Raw genomic sequence first — 16,043 nt, forward strand, 5'->3', positions numbered from 1 at the left:
GCAGGAAGCGGGGGAGGCCCCGCGGCCGGCGGAGCCGGTTCTGCGGCCGGGCCGGGAGCCGCGGCAGGGCCGGGCCGGGAGCGGGGGCGGGCCCGGGGCCGGGCCCCGCGCGGTGCCTCAGGGACCGAACGGGGCAGAGCGGCCGGGATCGGGCCCGGGGGGATTGGGATCGTTCCCAGCGGGATCGAACCCTGGGATCGTTCCAGATGGAATCCGGGATCGTTCCCGGCGGGATTTAACCCTGGGATCGTTCCCAGTGGGATTTGGGATCAGTTCCTGCACGGATTGAACCCTGGGATCATTCCTGCAGGGATCTGGGATCATTCCCACCGGGATTTAACCCTCAGATCATTCCCGTTGGGATCTGGGAATTTTTGGGGATATTTGGGGGATTTTTTTATTATTTTGGGGGGGATTTTAAGGATTTTTGGGACAAATTTGGGGTTTTTTTTGGGAATTCTTGAGGGACTTGTTTGGAATTTTGGGGGGGATTTTTTGGGGGAATTTTGGGGAACTCCGAGGGGTTTTTTGGGGAATGGATGGGATTTTGGAGCTATTTTTAATGGATTTTTTTGAGGGGATTTTTGTAAATTTTTGAGATTTTGTTAAAAATTTTTGGGGAATTTTGGGGGAGTTTTTCAGAGTTTTGGGGGTTATTTTGAGGAATTTTTTGAGGATTCTTCAGGACTGGGATTCAGAGGGAAAACAGCTTTGGGCTCTGGACAGAAATCCCTTTTTTTTTTTTACATTATCTATGGGATGAGATTTTAGGGTGAAATCCTGGGTATTCCATGAAACTCTCCCATTCCCTAAATTAATTCTATTTTTAAGAATTTTGTGCTCGTTTCTCCAGAGAATTCCATGATTTAAAGAAGAAAAACTCCAATGAAATCAACCCAGAGAAAATCTTGGATTTTCCCTCCAAAATTCCAAGGAATTTCAGCTCCTCCTTCCCATGGGGAACAAAAAAAAGGAAAAACTGCCACGAAAAGCTATTAAATAATTTAATATACAATGGTAAAAAGCTCTGTACATTGGAATTTCCGCCGGGAATTTGGGAATTCCGGGAGCTGGATCAGCTCAGAGCTCCCACCCCAACCCCCACCAGAATTCCCAAGGGATTTTCCGGCTCTTTCACCGATTCTGATGGATTTTTACAGGAGACTGAAGGCGGAAAATTGGGAATTTTGGGGAATTTTTGGGAATTCTGCTCCTTCCTCGGCATCTCTGGGGGGTGGGAAAGGATCTTTTCCCACCTGGGGAATTCCCAAAGCTCAGCCCCAACCACAGCTCTCCGGAATTGGGAGTTTTCCCAATTCCTTCCCCATTTTTTTCCGGGTTTTTCCCCAGAGTTTGTGGGATTTGGCCGCCCTGGAAGTGCTCAAATGCAGGTGGGAGCAGCCTGGAATAGTGGAAGTGTCCCTGCCCTGGGACTGGGATCATCCCGAGGCTTCTCCAGCCCAAAAGTTGGGAATTTGAGCCCAAGATTCCAAGCTGGATCTGAGTTGGGCCTGAAATTGCAGAATATTCTGGAATATTCTGGAGTTAGAAAGGAAAGTTTGGATTTCCTGGCTGGGATTTGGGAATGTCAGCCTTTCCCAAGCCAGGAAAATTCCAAGGAAAAAGATTCCAAGGAACTGTTGCACTCGAGAGGAAATAAAACCTGGGAATGTACTTCCCAAAAAACTGAAAAACTGGGAAACCTCCCCCAGTTCCTGATGAAAATCCTCAGATCCCAAATTCCTGGGATGGTTCTGTCTCTGTGGGATCCCAAATATCCCAAAAAAAACCCCCAGGAGTTTCCCCACAGGAATTCCAGCCCTGGATTCAGGCTGGAAAATCCCTGGATTTGGGAATTTTGGGGGATTTTTTTCCCCGCTTTTTTTTTTCAGTTCCAGTGGCACTGAGGGTTTTCCTTAATCCCCCCCCCAAAAAAAAAAATCTGGAATAAAAACTCCCAATCCTCAATCCCCAAAACTTCCAGGGATTTCCAGACCCTTTGCAATTTAGGACCAGGACTTCCATAGAAAAAACACCCTGGAAAATGCAAATTTTTGGGAATGGTACCAAAAAACCCTCATCCCTGGAATGAATTCCAGAGGGAGAAATTGAGGAATTTGGGTGGAAAAAAATTCCTTGCACTGGCAAAAGATGGGATTTGGGAAAAAACAATTATGGGAATGAGGGAAATGTGAAGGGATTTTGAGGTTCCTTCCCATCCAGGTGGGACTGAAAATTCCCAAAAATCTCTGGCAGTTCCAGGGCTTCTGTTTTCCTCTCTCCAACAATTCCAGAGGTTTTTCCCAGAAATCTGGAGAAATTCCAACTGGGAAAAAACAACTCAGTTCCACCCCAGGCACTGCTGGGATCCTGGAAAAACTTCCAGCTTTTTTTCTGGGATTCAGCGTTCCCAGATCTCTGGGAAATCCAAAAAACTGGGCTAAAACCAGGGAAGTTAACCTGGAAAAAGAAATTTTGTGCCAAGGGCAAGGCTGGAATTCCATCCCAAACCTCTGGATTGGGATTTATTCCCAGGATTTGGGAATTCTTAAGGCACAGGTGGTGCCTTCAGCTTGGAAAAATTTGGGATCAGCAGGAAAACTCCGGATTTTTGCCAATCCCAAAAGCACGGGGAGAGCTGTGGCTGCAGGGAGGGACATCCCAGGAAATCCTGGAATTCCTCCTTCCCAAAAAAATGGGAATTTCCCCTCGGGGAATTCCAGCTGGGAATCCAATCCATGACTTCCTCATCCCCTTATCCCCGAGGATTCCCAGCTTTCCCTGGCAATTCCCTCCAGGATCAAACCTTGGGATTCACCTGGACATTCCCACCTGGAAAAGCAGCTCCGGAGGCTCTGGGAATCCCTGGAAAATTCCTGGGTTTTTCTCACTACCAGAGGGAATTCTGAAGCTTTTCCATGGATTTTTTTTGTTTCTTTTCCCCAAGTTTTTGATGCTTTTTTTCTTTTTTTTTTTTCCTTCCCCTTCCAGGATGTTGTTGGTGGATATCCTGGAGTTTTCCTGGAGTTAGTTTTCCTGGAGTTAATTTTCCTGGAGCTCACAGCAGACTGGCCAGGCTGGTGGTGGGGCCGTTCTGGGCCTGGAACTGCACTGGGGGGGGTCCATCCGTCCACTGCGAGGGAAAAAACGGGATCAGAATCCCAGGAAAAATTCCCAGGAAATTCCCTCAGCATCACAGAATTCCCAGGAAAACCCTCCCTCCCCCAGGGGTCCCAAATTCCAACCCCTCATCCCACTGGGATTTGGTTTTCCAGGGTTTTTTGGGGGGATTTCAAAGCCAAAATCTCAGGAAAAATGGGGAAAATTCCCTCAGGATCAAGGAATTCCCAGGGAATCCCACACTCCACCAGGGAACCCTGCTGGGATTTGGTTTTCCAGGGATTTTTTGGCATTTCAAAGCCAAAATCCCACTGGGAGGGATTTGGATGATCCAGAGGGGAAAAAAATCTCGACTTCTGATGCCACAGCACTAAAAAAACCCTTCAAAAATCCCATTATTCCCACCCATATCCTGATTTTCTTCGGGATATTTTTGAGGGATTTCTTTCTGGGAATGCCAAGTGCAGGACCCCAGGGATTGGGAGGGATTTGGAGGATCCAGAAGGAGGAAAAATCCCAACTTTGGATGCGACAGCAATTAAAAACCTATAAAAATGACCTCAAGGGTGCTTTTTGCCATGGGCCAGGCGGGGATTTTGGGAATTCTGGGAATTTTGGGAATTCTGACCGTGATCAGGTTGTGCTCAGGGAGGCTGCAGGCCTCGATGTGGTCCTGGAGCAGCTGCTGGGAGAAGTTCTGGTGCATCTGGGCGGCCTCGTGGGCATCCATGGCGTTGCCACACGCCTTGTTCAGGTCTGCAAGAGGCACAGAAATCCTGGGATTCGTCCCATTCCCACCCCTGAGCCCCCTCATCCCAAAGAACCTCCCTGGGTTTGGGGTCTGCAGCGAAATCCCAAGGATTCCCTGGGATTGCAGGGAATAAAATCCCAAAATTGCCTCAATTTAAGGCAAAATCTGCCCCAAAAGCTCCACGGAGATCCCAAATTTTTCCCTTTTCCAAAGGAATTCTTGGGATTCCAGCCCACTCCCTCCCCACCCGCCCAGCCTGGGATTCCTTCCCAAAATCTCCATTCCCTGTGTCCCATCCCTCCATCCCCTATCCCAAATCCTCTCCTGGAGCCCCTTCCCCCTCTGGAATCAGCTCCTGGAGCTGCACATTCCCACATTCCCTGGGTCAGCTCCACCCTCCCCAGGCCCTCTCCTGGTTTTCCAGGCCAATCCCAGATCCTGAACCCCCCTGGAGCTGCCCACTCCCACTCCCCACGTTCTCCCTGGCACCCCCTCCCTGCCCAGGCCCCTTCCCTGTTCCCGGCTGCTCCCAGATCCCGGATTTACCCCGGAGCAGGGCGGAGGACCAGAGCTGCACGGACATGTCTGGGATCTTGCTGGCCAGCTGCATGGCTGGCACCACCATGTTGTTGCTTTCCTGGGAAAACCGGGGAGGGAAAAGGGAAAATTGGGATTTTGGGAATTTTTTCCCTGCCCTTTCTAGCACGGATTGAGTGGAAAAGATGGAAAATTCCCAGTGGGAAATTGGATTTTTGTCACTCTGCTCGGTGAAGGCAGGAAAATGCTCAAGATTGCCAAGGATTTCTTGGGATTGAAGGGAAAAAAATCCCAAAATTCCCAAGCAATCAGTGGTGTGGAAGAGAATAAAATCTCAGAATTCCCAGGGATTCCCTGGGATGAAAAGGAATCAGATCCCAATGATTTGCTGGGATGGAAAAGAATAAAATCCCAAGAATTCCTTAGGATTGCAGGGAATAAAATCACAAAATTCCCAAGAATTCCCTGGGATTGCTGGGAATAAAATTCCAAGATTACCAGGGATTCCCTGGGATGGAAAGAAATAAAATCCCAAGATTCCCACAGATTCCTGGGGACTGCAGGACAATGGATTCCCAAGGATTCCCTGATTTAATCTGAGATTTTTCTCAGGGATTTTTTGGGGATTTTTTTCTGGGAATGCCAGTTCCAGGATTGCAGGGACGGGGGCTGTGGCAGTCACCCTGTGGTTGCCCAGCACGTAGAAGATGTGGCCCAGCAGCACCAGCGAGCACGCCGTCAGGCGGTTCAGGTCCTCGGCGTTCGACATCTTCAGCGTCTCCCGCAAAAAGCGCCTGGAAAAACGGGAAAAACGGGAAAAACGGGATTGGAGCCCCCCGAGCAGCCTGGGGCGACTCCTGCGGGGATGGAGGGGCAGCAGCTGGGAGAAAGGGGCTCCCACTAAGGGAGTTCCTGAGTCTTCTCTGGGACTGGGACCTTGGATTGGAATGAGAGGCACGAGATTCACCGGGATTCCAGCAAATAACATTCCCAAGATTCCCAGGGATTCCAGGGAACAACAGTCCCAAAATTCCCAGGGATTCCAGGGAATAACAGTCCCAAAATGTCAGAGATTCCAGGGAATAACAGTCACAAAATTTCCAGGGAATAACAGTCCCAAGATTCCCAGAGGTTCTTTTGGATTGCAAGGAATGAGATCCCAACGATTCCCTGGAATTGAAGGGAATAAAATGCCCAAAATTCCCAAGGGTTCCTTGCGGTTCCAGGGAATAAAAGTCCCAGATTCTCAAGGATTCTCAAGGATTCCTTGGGATTGCAGGGAATGATTCCCAAGGAAAAAGCTCAACCCCCACCACATCCCTGCTCTTCATCCCCGGCCAATCCAGGAGAAATCCATGGGAATGGGATGGACACAAAGCCTTGGCATTCCCACTCCAATCCCAAAAAGAGCCAGGGTCTTTTCCCACATGTTTTTCCCACATTTTTCCTGCTTTTCCCAGGGGTTGGACTCACTTGGCCTCGTTGTATCTTCCCTGGAAAAAGGAGAAGAGCCCTCGGATGTAGAACGCTGCAGCCCGCAGACAGTGGGAACTATGGAAAAAGAACCATGGATACCTCAGGAACCCACCCAAATTCCCAGGAATTCCACCCCAAAATCCAACTTCCAGGCAAAATATTCCATTTGAGCCCCATCCCGAGTTTCCCCTTGGAGTTAAGTTGGATTTTTTCCCCTAATTTGTTGAAAATCCTGCTGCAAATCTGTCATTCCCAGCCCGGAATGTTGGGATTTGTGGGAATTCTCACCTCACTGGGAAGTTGTGGTCGGGATTTATCCTTTCCAATAAACTGTAGAGCTGGGAAGTGGCAGAGGAAAAGGAAAAATCAATTTTCCAAGGAAAAATCAGCACCAAAACAGTGAAATTCCACCCAAACCAGCCCAAGTTCATCCCAATACTGGGAATCTTAGGCTTATTTTGATTCCAAAAATCCAAGTTTTATCCCAAATCTCCTCCCATTCCACAGCATTTCCTGAATAACTGTATTCCCACAGAAAACTTGGAGCTGGTGGATCTGATAATGCATTTTATATTGGACTTGATTAATGAAAACCAGAATTTAACTAATGAATTCACAAACTTTAAGGATATTTTTTTGCTTCCCCTGTGAAGGAGCTGCTGCCAGCAAGTCCTGGATGGCAAAAATACCCAGGAAAAGCAGAATTTCAGGAACTTTCTCCACAAAAAGTTGAGATTTCCCACTCCCTTCATGAATAAGATTCTGCCAGCAGGGCCTGGATGCCAAAAACACCAAGAAAAAGGCAAATCCCAGGAATTTTCTCCACAGAAAACTGGGATTTCCCACTCCCTCATGAAGGAGCTGTAGCCAGCAAGGCCCTGATGGCAAAAATACCCAGAAGAAGGCAAATCCCAGGGATTTTCTCCAGAGAAAAGCAGGATTTGGAGAGCCCAGCTCACCTCCTGGTGCCGATTCCCCTCCCGGATGTAGACGCTGGCCAGGTTGGTGACAATGAACGCCCACAGCTCCTGGTGGGTTGTGAGCTGGAAAAGACAAAATTCCCAAGTATTTCAGTCCTTTCCTCACAATTTGTTGCCATTGCCATTAAAATCCTGGCTAAAAATTCACACGTTGATATTTTAATGTTAAAAATCCACCCCCATCCAAAGAAAATCATTAATAAATAATGGAATTAAGGAAGGTTTCCCTTCCAAATTCACATTGCCATACTCAAGCTTCCAGGAGAAAATTTGGGAATAAAATCTCACCCTCAGTGCTGTAGTGAATTGTGCTTCTGCATTATCCATGCAGTTGACAGAGATGCAGTAGAGACCCTGGAAAAGAAAGCATATTTTTGGGAATGCAGGCCAAAACATTCCCAAATCCATGGAAATATTGGGATAACAGCAGGAAGAAGGGAGCTACAAGTCTCAGGTGTGGGGAAAATTAAGAATATATACAAAATGTCCTTTAAAATAAATTATTCATGGGGAAAAAGCTTAATTTAGCTAAAAAATCTTTATTGAAATCATGGAAAACTCAGTACTCCCTACAAAAACCCTTCCCCTTCCACAATTGCCACATAAAACCATCTCCAGTGGGCACAGCTGAAATCCCTGGATTTCCCCTTTTCCAGGAGATTCCTCCCAGATTCCTTCTCCCTTCATGAAGGAACTGCTGCCAGACAAGGCCTGGATGTCAAAAATACTCAGGAAAAGCCAAATCCCAGGAACTTTCTCCACAGAAAAGTGGGATTTTTCTCTCCAGGAATTGCTGGAGCAACTTGGGATAGTGGAAGAGCCCCTGCCCACCCAATTCCATCCTGTAATTCTGTTTCCAAAGGGTTTTAAGGTGGGGATGAGCAGACCTGGGTGGTGCAGATCTGTAATTCCCAGGGAATCTCCTCTCTGGAATTCCGGGTGGGATGCAGAATTCCCAGGTTTCACCCCAAAAACTCACCAGGAGCGTGTGCAGCTGGGCAGCGTGGTTGGAGAAGAGCCTGGGAGACTGCTGGCACAGCTGGCAGACCTGGGAAATCTGGGCAAGAGCACAATTCCCCTTTTTGACACTTTTCCCTCAGTTTTATGCTCCAAATCCCGCTCCTTGCACCCTCATGGATGCAGGGATTGGCTCCAGGATCTCCAGTCATGGATAAAGGGAGGCTGGGTGTGCTGCCAGCACAGGAAAAGGGATTTCCTCACATCCCTCCCACACTGCAGCTGCTTTGGAATGGTTTCCCCCACCCCCTGGAATTCACAGCCACGGATCCCTCCCGAAATGCTCAATGTTTTCCAGGAAAAGTGGGATAAAACCTCCCAAAATCTGGGACTGGGATGAGCTTCAGGAGACTGAAGCAGGAGGCTGAATCCCTCCCCATTCCCAGCACATTCCCAGTAAAGCTGACAGCAGGGACTGGATTCCCAGGACTTTAAAAAGATTGGAAAAATGGGAAATAAAAAGTCCAGTTTCCTCTGGAATCGACCAGGAAAAAGGAGGAAAAGCAGGAATGTGAAAAATTGGGAAACATCTGGACAAGGCAGGAACCTGAAGAGGAAGGAGCCACTCTGGAATGGATGGAATGGGAAAAAACCACTGGAACCAGCCTGGAATTGCCACCAGGAAGGTGTCAATCCAACCAATTATTGATTATTCCATGATCAATTCCGAAGTGCCCTTAAATAAATATTTAATCCCACATTTCCCAAGTCCTGAGCCCCAGCAAGGCTGGCTGTATCCATGAACAACCCAGCAGGAATTCCCACCTCAGCCCCAAAATTGCAATTCCCACGTTTTAGAGGCTGCTCCTGCAGAATATTCCCATTTTTTGGGAGCCATTCCCACCAGGAAATGCTGGAATTCCCACGTTACCTCCTGCAGGGCTGTGGCTTTGTGTCCTGTGACCAGCCTGCACATGATGATGTGTTCCAACAAAATCACTTGGAATGAGGACAGGATGGGGCTGCAGTCCAGCACTGGGAAAGGAGCAGGGGCAATTCCATCAGGCATTTATGGAATGTTTCAAATCCCACCCAAAAAAAAACCCCAAAAAGTCGATTTTGGACTCCAAAGCCACCACCTGGCCTTAAAATCAGGGGTTTAATCTCAGTTTTAATTTTTAGGCTGACTCAGCAGCTCAACAAGGCTGTGGGATGGGCTTAAATGAGGAATAAATAATGGAATTTTCCAGGATTTTCCTGAAATCCAAGCCCTTTTTCCTTACTTTTGAGTTTCTCCAGCTGCATGAGGGCTTTGTCCGTGTACTTCTGAGCCTTCTCCAGGTAGCCTGCCTGCATGGAATGCATCACTGTCACCTGCAGGGAAGCACAGCAAGGATTATCCCCCTCAGGAATCCCCCTGGGATGCAATTCCCGCAGCAGAAATCCTGGAAAAGTACCCTGGAGCACCCCAGGACAGTGGGAGGTGTGACTGAGAGGGTAGGAATGCATGATTTTAAAGCCCCTTCCCAGCCCAAACCATTCCATGATTCCCAAAATTTGTCTGTGCAGAGAGGGAAGGGATGGGAATTCACAGAATTCCTCAAATCCCAGATTTTTAACATTAGCAAGGATTAGAATAATCTCCAAAAAATGGAACAAAATCCTTCAGCAATTCCAAGTCCAGCTCTCCTCATGCTGACAAAATTAAGCCAAAGCGGTTCTGCTTCGTACAAATGACTGTACGATTTTCATTTGAATCAGGTATTAATTAACCAATTAACAAGTTATTAATTAATTAATTAATTCCCATTTCCACTCTGGAATCTCCTCACACACTGAAGAGCTCCCTCAGCATCACCCCACGGACACTGAGCGGAAAGAAAAGCACCAAACAGTTGACAAAATTAAGCCAAAGTGGCTGTGATTTGTACAAATAACGTCATTTCCATTTGAGTCAAGTACTAATTAATAAGTCATTTAATAATTCATTAATTAATTCCCATTTCCAGCCTGGAATCTCCTCACACACTGAGCAGCCCCCTCAGCATCACCCCAGGGTCGTGAGGGAGAAACAGCCCAAGGCAGCCACAAACCCCATCCCTGCTGGCTCCAAATCACTCATGAACCCTCATTAATCGACAATTAGCGTTAATTAGGAGCTCTCACCAGGTAGACCAGCACACACATGTGCTCCTTGGGCAGCCAGTGGAAGAGGTCGGCGGGGTTGCTGGGCAGGATCTCGTCGTCGTGCAGGGTGGAGATGGTTTGGATGCACTGCTGCAGCTGCTTCAGGCACGGCTTCACGCTCTTCACCTGCCAGCACACAATTCCCAGCGGGAATGCCTCACCTTCCCACCCTGCAGGGCTCTGGGAGAGGGAAAACTTCCCAGCAGAGCGGTGATTTGCCAGATTTAGGGGGCTGGTTTAGCATTGATGACCCTCAGCACTTCACGGGGGTGAACGGCAGCAAGGGATGTTCAAAATATTCCCAAAATTCCCCCAAAAATTCCTGTTATTCCCTCCAACACACCAGGGAAGCAACAGAGACCACCACGGATATAAAAATATCATGGACAACATCTCCAAATTAACGTGATTTCCTCACTCTTCATTTAATTTGGGAATAAAACCAACAGAAGTTTACTTCCATTACAAAAAAAAAAAAAAAAAAAAAAAAAAAAAAAAAAAAAAGAAAAAAAAAGCCCCTCGGGGCTGATTTTTTAGGGAATATCCCTGTCCCAAATCCCCAGCTGGAACGTGGCACGTACCTGGCCAGCATCCAAGTAATGTGTGACCTGCAGGACCAGGAAGAAGACCCTGAGGGATTCCTTCTGGATGGGGTTGCCCTGCCAGTTCTCCACGATCTGCCCACACAGCGTCAGCAGCGGGTGAACCTCCTGCAGCTTCCTCTCCATCAGCAGCAGCTGCAATTCCCAAGGAAAATCCAGCTTTTTCCAGGGTGAACCCTCAGGGAATGACAACTTCCCGTGGAAAATGGGGCTGCCTCAAGCCTGGAACTGCCCAAGGCCAGGCTGGAGCTGCCTGGGATAGTGGAAGGTGTCCCTGGTTCTTCCAAGCCAAGTAATTCCATGGATTCTCTAACTCCAGGTATTAGGATTGGAATACTCACCTGATTCCCACAGCCCTTTCACCCCACCAGCTTTTCCATCCCTCATTACAAAAGCTCCAGTGAAAATTTCCAACAATCCTTTTATTTTTCCCAGAAAAAAATTAGCGAAAAGCTGGATTTATCCATAGGAATCCTGCTTACCCCTCCCCCTCCACACAAAAAAAAAAATCCTCTGGAATTTACAATTAAATGGGAAATAATTTATTTTAAAAAGAGTTCCAACTCACCATCCCCTTGCTGAGCAGAAAGAGGGCTCTGGAATGAAAGAAAATAAAGTTAAATTCCAAAAAAAAATCACTTCATCCACAAAGAAAAAAACACCAGGAAAAAAAAAATCTGCCTTTTTCTGCCTCTAAAAACAGGGGAATACAGGAATTAAGGGAGCTGACAGAGGAATTCCCAGGGAACTGGGGGAGGAAATCCCAGGGAATTCAGGGAAGGATTCCTAAGGATTCAGGGAGGGAATCCCAGGGAATTCAGGGATGAAATGCCAGAGAATGCAGGCTGGAAATCCAGGGAATTCAGGCAGGGAATCCCAGAGAATGCAGGCTGGAAATCCCAGGGATTCAGGCAGGGAATCCCAGAGAATGCAGGCTGGAAATCCCAGGAATTCAGGCAGGGAATCCCAGGAATTCAGGCAGGGAATCCCAGGAATTCAGGCAGGGAATTCCGGGAATTCAGGCAGGGAATTCCGGGAATTCAGGCAGGGAATCCCAGAGAATGCAGGCTGGAAATCCCAGGGATTCAGGCAGGGAATCCCGGGGATTCAGGCAGGGAATCCCGGGGATTCAGGCAGGGAATCCCGGGGATTCAGGCAGGGAATCCCGGGGATTCAGGCAGGGAATCCCGGGAATTCAGGCAGGGAATCCCGGGAATTCAGGCAGGGAATCCCAGGAATTCAGGCAGGGAATCCCAGAGAATGCAGGCTGGAAATCCCAGGGATTCAGGCAGGGAATCCCGGGAATTCAGGCAGGGAATCCCAGGAATTCAGGCAGGGAATCCCGGGAATTCAGGCAGGGAATCCCGGGGATTCAGGCAGGGAATCCCGGGAATTCAGGCAGGGAATCCCAGGAATTCAGGCAGGGAATCCCGGGAATTCAGGCAGGGAATCCCAGGAATTCAGGCAGGGAATCCCAGGAATTCAGGCAGGGAATCCCAGGAATTCAGGCAGGGAATCCCGGGAATTCAGGCAGGGAATCCCGGGAATTCAGGCAGGGAATCCCAGGAATTCAGGCAGGGAATCCCGGGAATTCAGGCAGGGAATCCCGGGAATTCAGGCAGGGAATCCCGGGGATTCAGGCAGGGAATCCCGGGAATTCAGGCAGGGAATCCCGGGAATTCAGGCAGGGAATCCCAGGAATTCAGGCAGGGAATCCCAGGAATTCAGGCAGGGAATCCCAGGAATTCAGGCAGGGAATCCCGGGAATTCAGGCAGGGAATCCCAGGAATTCAGGCGGGAGCCCAGAAGTGTCACCTGGTGTACTCGGAGCCCACCACGCGCGCGTACTCCGCCCCCACGCCCAGCAGGTCACAGGCTGACACCAAATCCTTCTCCAGCGTGTGGAGTTGCTGAAATGGGAACACAAAATACCACAAAAACTCAGGATTTGCTCCAGGAACCCCAAGAAAATCCCATTATCCCTAGATTTACAAATTCCTGCTCCTTAAAGGGGCTTTAGACCCGTTTTCCAAAGAAATCTGTGGCATTCCCAAAGATTTGTCTGAACCCAGGAGAATTCTTTTGTCTTCAGATTCCTAATTAATGAGGAATTGGTTAAAAGTTGGAGGCAGATCCTGCAAAGGGTGACAATCCAGTGCTGGTCAGATCCCAACAGCTCCAAAAAACTCAGGGATTGTCACACTGGAGCAACAGTTCTCCCAGCAAGAGGAGCCTCCAAGGCGTGTTCCCAAATTTTATCCCTTTCCCAAACCCAGGGATTCAGGAAGGGGGATTCAGGAAGAGGCTCCAAGGAAATGGGAAATCAGCAGAAAATGGGAAAAATGGGAAGCTCCAAGGAGAGGAAAAGCTTCGGAGTCCTCAGAATGAACTCCAGGAAACCTAAATATTCCTCAGTTCCTGGGAAACGAAACATTCCTTAATCCTTAGGGAATTAAGGTTCTTTTTTCATAAATACACTTCAATTATCTCTATTCCCACTAATAACTTTAATTTATAAATATTCTGGAGCATATTCCAGAGCAGGAACAAGAACTTTCCTTGGATTCTTTTCCTTGCTCCTTTCCCTGGGTACTTCTCCTTTTCCCATCCCACACTAAACATAAAACAACCAACACTTCCAAGCCCAGCAGGATTTGCTCTCCCTGCAAGCCCCAAAATGGATTTTTTCCTCCATCCTTTAAATTCCAGGTCCCTAATTCCCACAGAATGATCCTGGCAGATTCCTTGACCCAATCCAACAGCAATTCCCACCTGGATTTGCCTTTTCCCTCCCCACTGACAAGTTTTTAGTGGATAAAGGGATAAAAGCCACCCGTTAACAGCAATTTTTTAGAGAACAACAACGCAAGGCTTCCAGGCTGTTTTGAACAGGGACGCAGGACTTTTTGCAGGATTTTTTCCCCAGGAATTGCTGCTGCAAGGACTCACAGCCAGCTGGAAGAGCAGCCTGCAGTGCCAGTAGGGAGTCTGCTGGGAGATCTGGATGGCTTTGCGCAGCAGGGGCTTGGCCGTGTCCACGGAATTCTGCAACACAGACACCCCGTCACCAAACACCAGCATCCTGCAGCCCCACAGCCCTGGCACTCCCTGGAAAACCACGCTCAGCCCTCAGGGAGGGCTGGGATGGGGGGGATCAGAGTGCTGGAAGCAACAAAAGTAAAATGGGAGAAGTTTGGGGCTGCTGTATCCTTGGAATGTCCAAGGTGGGGTTGGATGGGACTGGAGAAATCTGGGATGTGGGGAGGGCTGGAGAAATCTGGGATTTGGGGAGGAATGGAGAAATCTGGGATTTGGGGAGGAATGGAGAAATCTGGGATGTGGGGAGGGCTGGAGAAATCTGGGATGTGGGGAGGGCTGGAGAAATCTGGGATGTGGGGAGGAATGGAGAAATCTGGGATGTGGGGAGGAATGGAGAAATCTGGGATGTGGGGAGGGCTGGAGAAATCTGGGATGTGGGGAGGGCTGGAGAAATCTGGGATGTGGGGAGGAATGGAGAAATCTGGGATGTGGGGAGGAATGGAGAAATCTGGGATGTGGGGAGGAATGGAGAAATCTGGGATTTGGGGAGGAATGGAGAAATCTGGGATGTGGGGAGGAATGGAGAAATCTGGGATGTGGGGAGGGCTGGAGAAATCTGGGATGTGGGGAGGGCTGGAGAAATCTGGGATTTGGGGAGGTGTCCCTGTACGTGGCAGGGTGGGATGGGATGGGATTTAAGGTCTTTCCAATCCAAACCATTCCAGGATACTGGGATTCAAAATCCCAGGAAATGGTTTTGGAGGAAATCAGCACAATTTCCTAACGACGGAGATGAACACAAAACTCAGGATGATCCAAATGGGGCTAAAACATGGAAAAGAAGACTCTGGACAAGGAAAGGAGCAACAGGACACAGGGAATGGCTTCCCAGTTTTGGGATTTTGGGATGGAATTCCTCCCTGGGAGTGTGGGATGGGGCTGGGATAGAATTCCCACTCATCCCCGGAATTGCTCATGCTGGAGCAACCTGGGACAGAAAAAGTCCTTCCCAAGGAATTGGATGATCCTTCAGGTCCTTTCCAACCCAAATCACACCAGGGTTCCAAAATCCTGAAGAAAATAATGGATTTCCCTCCCTCCCCTAAAATAAACATTTGTTTAATCAGGAACCAAAAATTTACTTGGCCAAGCAAAATCCTTTTACAGTGGGAAACTCTTCCTGCAATTCCAGCAAAAACCTCCTCAGTGAGGAAGGAAGAAAGCCTGTCCTGCCAGAAATCTGATTTTTCACGGGAACACCCCATTCCAAGCCCGAATTCCAGGGGCACAGAGGGGTTTTGGGGGCTTCTCTCACCTCCTGGCAGTAGAGCTCCGACAGCAAACTGGCTGCCTCAAACTTCACATCTTCAAACTGTGGGATCTGGCACCAGGGTTAAGGGAACCACAAAACCTGGGTGGGCAACAGCAGCAAAGCCTCCAAAACCCTCAGGAAAACGGGGATGAGATGGGATTTAGGGTCCCTTCCAACCCAAACCCCGTGGTGCTGTGATGAGGCACCCATTCCGTGCCCCCACCCCCAGGCCCTGAGGTGTTTTTGGGAGTTTCCTTGGAGCTGTTCGGCGCTTGGAGCCCTTCCTGGATCCCGGGAAAAGGATACCTGCTGGGATATCAGCCACTGCAAGAGAGCACAGCGTGTTAGGCTGGCACTGACCCCCACCAGAGCCGCCCTGACACCCTCCCGCTCCGTGCCAGCAGCCCCCACCGCCCCCTGCCCTGCTCCCCACCTTTCCCAGCCGCCAGCCGCCCCTTCTGCTGCCCTTCACCTTCTCCAAGCGCCCACACCCCCGTCCCCACCGCCCCCACCCCTTCCTCCACGCACCGGCGCCGCCGCTCCCCCGTTCCCCGCGCCCCCCAGGCCAGCCCAGCGCCGCTCACCGCCTTCTCCAGGTGCCCGCGGGCCTGGTCGCCGTTGCGGGTGTGGTGGTAGAGCACGGAGCCGAGCTGGAGGTGCGTGCGGGCCTCCATGCGGGCCGGGGGCTTGCGGGGCAGCACGGCCTGCAGGCAGTGCACGCACAGCCGCACCTTGGGCGGGCTGGACGTGCGGAAATGCTCGGCCAGGCCCAGCAGCGCCAGGTACCACGACTCGCCCGCGGCCGCGCCGCCGCCCGACCCCGAGCCCGGCGCAGGCCCGGCTGCGCCGCCGCCGCCTCCGGCACCTCCGCCGCCGCCTCCGGCACCACCCGCGGCTCCCGCCGCCTCCCCGGAGCCGCTCCCGCCGCCTCCCGCCGGCTGCGGCGGCTGCTGAGGCGGCGGCGGCTGCTGAGGGGCCGCCGCGCCCGCCGCCACCGCCGCCATCTTGGGGCCGCCGACAACACCGCCGCGAGGCGCGGGGCACGACGGGAGTTGTAGTTCGAGCGCCTCAGGCGCGGAGGG

At 50.1% G+C, this 16,043-nt stretch overlaps 1 protein-coding gene across 1 annotated transcript; it reads right to left on the minus strand.

Moving 5' to 3' along the window:
* Positions 1-987: 987 nt before the first annotated feature.
* Positions 988-15,980, minus strand: MAU2 (MAU2 sister chromatid cohesion factor). The gene is made up of 19 exons (XM_064396773.1): positions 15,546-15,980; positions 15,268-15,285; positions 14,965-15,030; positions 13,560-13,655; positions 12,426-12,520; positions 11,179-11,206; positions 10,590-10,745; positions 9,988-10,134; positions 9,105-9,195; positions 8,753-8,856; positions 7,844-7,921; positions 7,153-7,218; positions 6,844-6,927; positions 6,173-6,222; positions 5,882-5,959; positions 5,091-5,202; positions 4,418-4,508; positions 3,749-3,876; positions 988-3,133 (listed from the first exon to the last, which is right to left on the minus strand). The coding sequence occupies exons 1-19, from the start codon at positions 15,963-15,965 to the stop codon at positions 3,059-3,061; spliced, it is 1,983 nt and encodes a 660-aa protein (XP_064252843.1). The 5' UTR covers positions 15,966-15,980; the 3' UTR covers positions 988-3,058.
* Positions 15,981-16,043: the final 63 nt, after the last annotated feature.

This window comes from Passer domesticus, chromosome 21 (genome assembly GCF_036417665.1).
Source record: "Passer domesticus isolate bPasDom1 chromosome 21, bPasDom1.hap1, whole genome shotgun sequence".
Taxonomy (NCBI): domain Eukaryota; kingdom Metazoa; phylum Chordata; class Aves; order Passeriformes; family Passeridae; genus Passer; species Passer domesticus.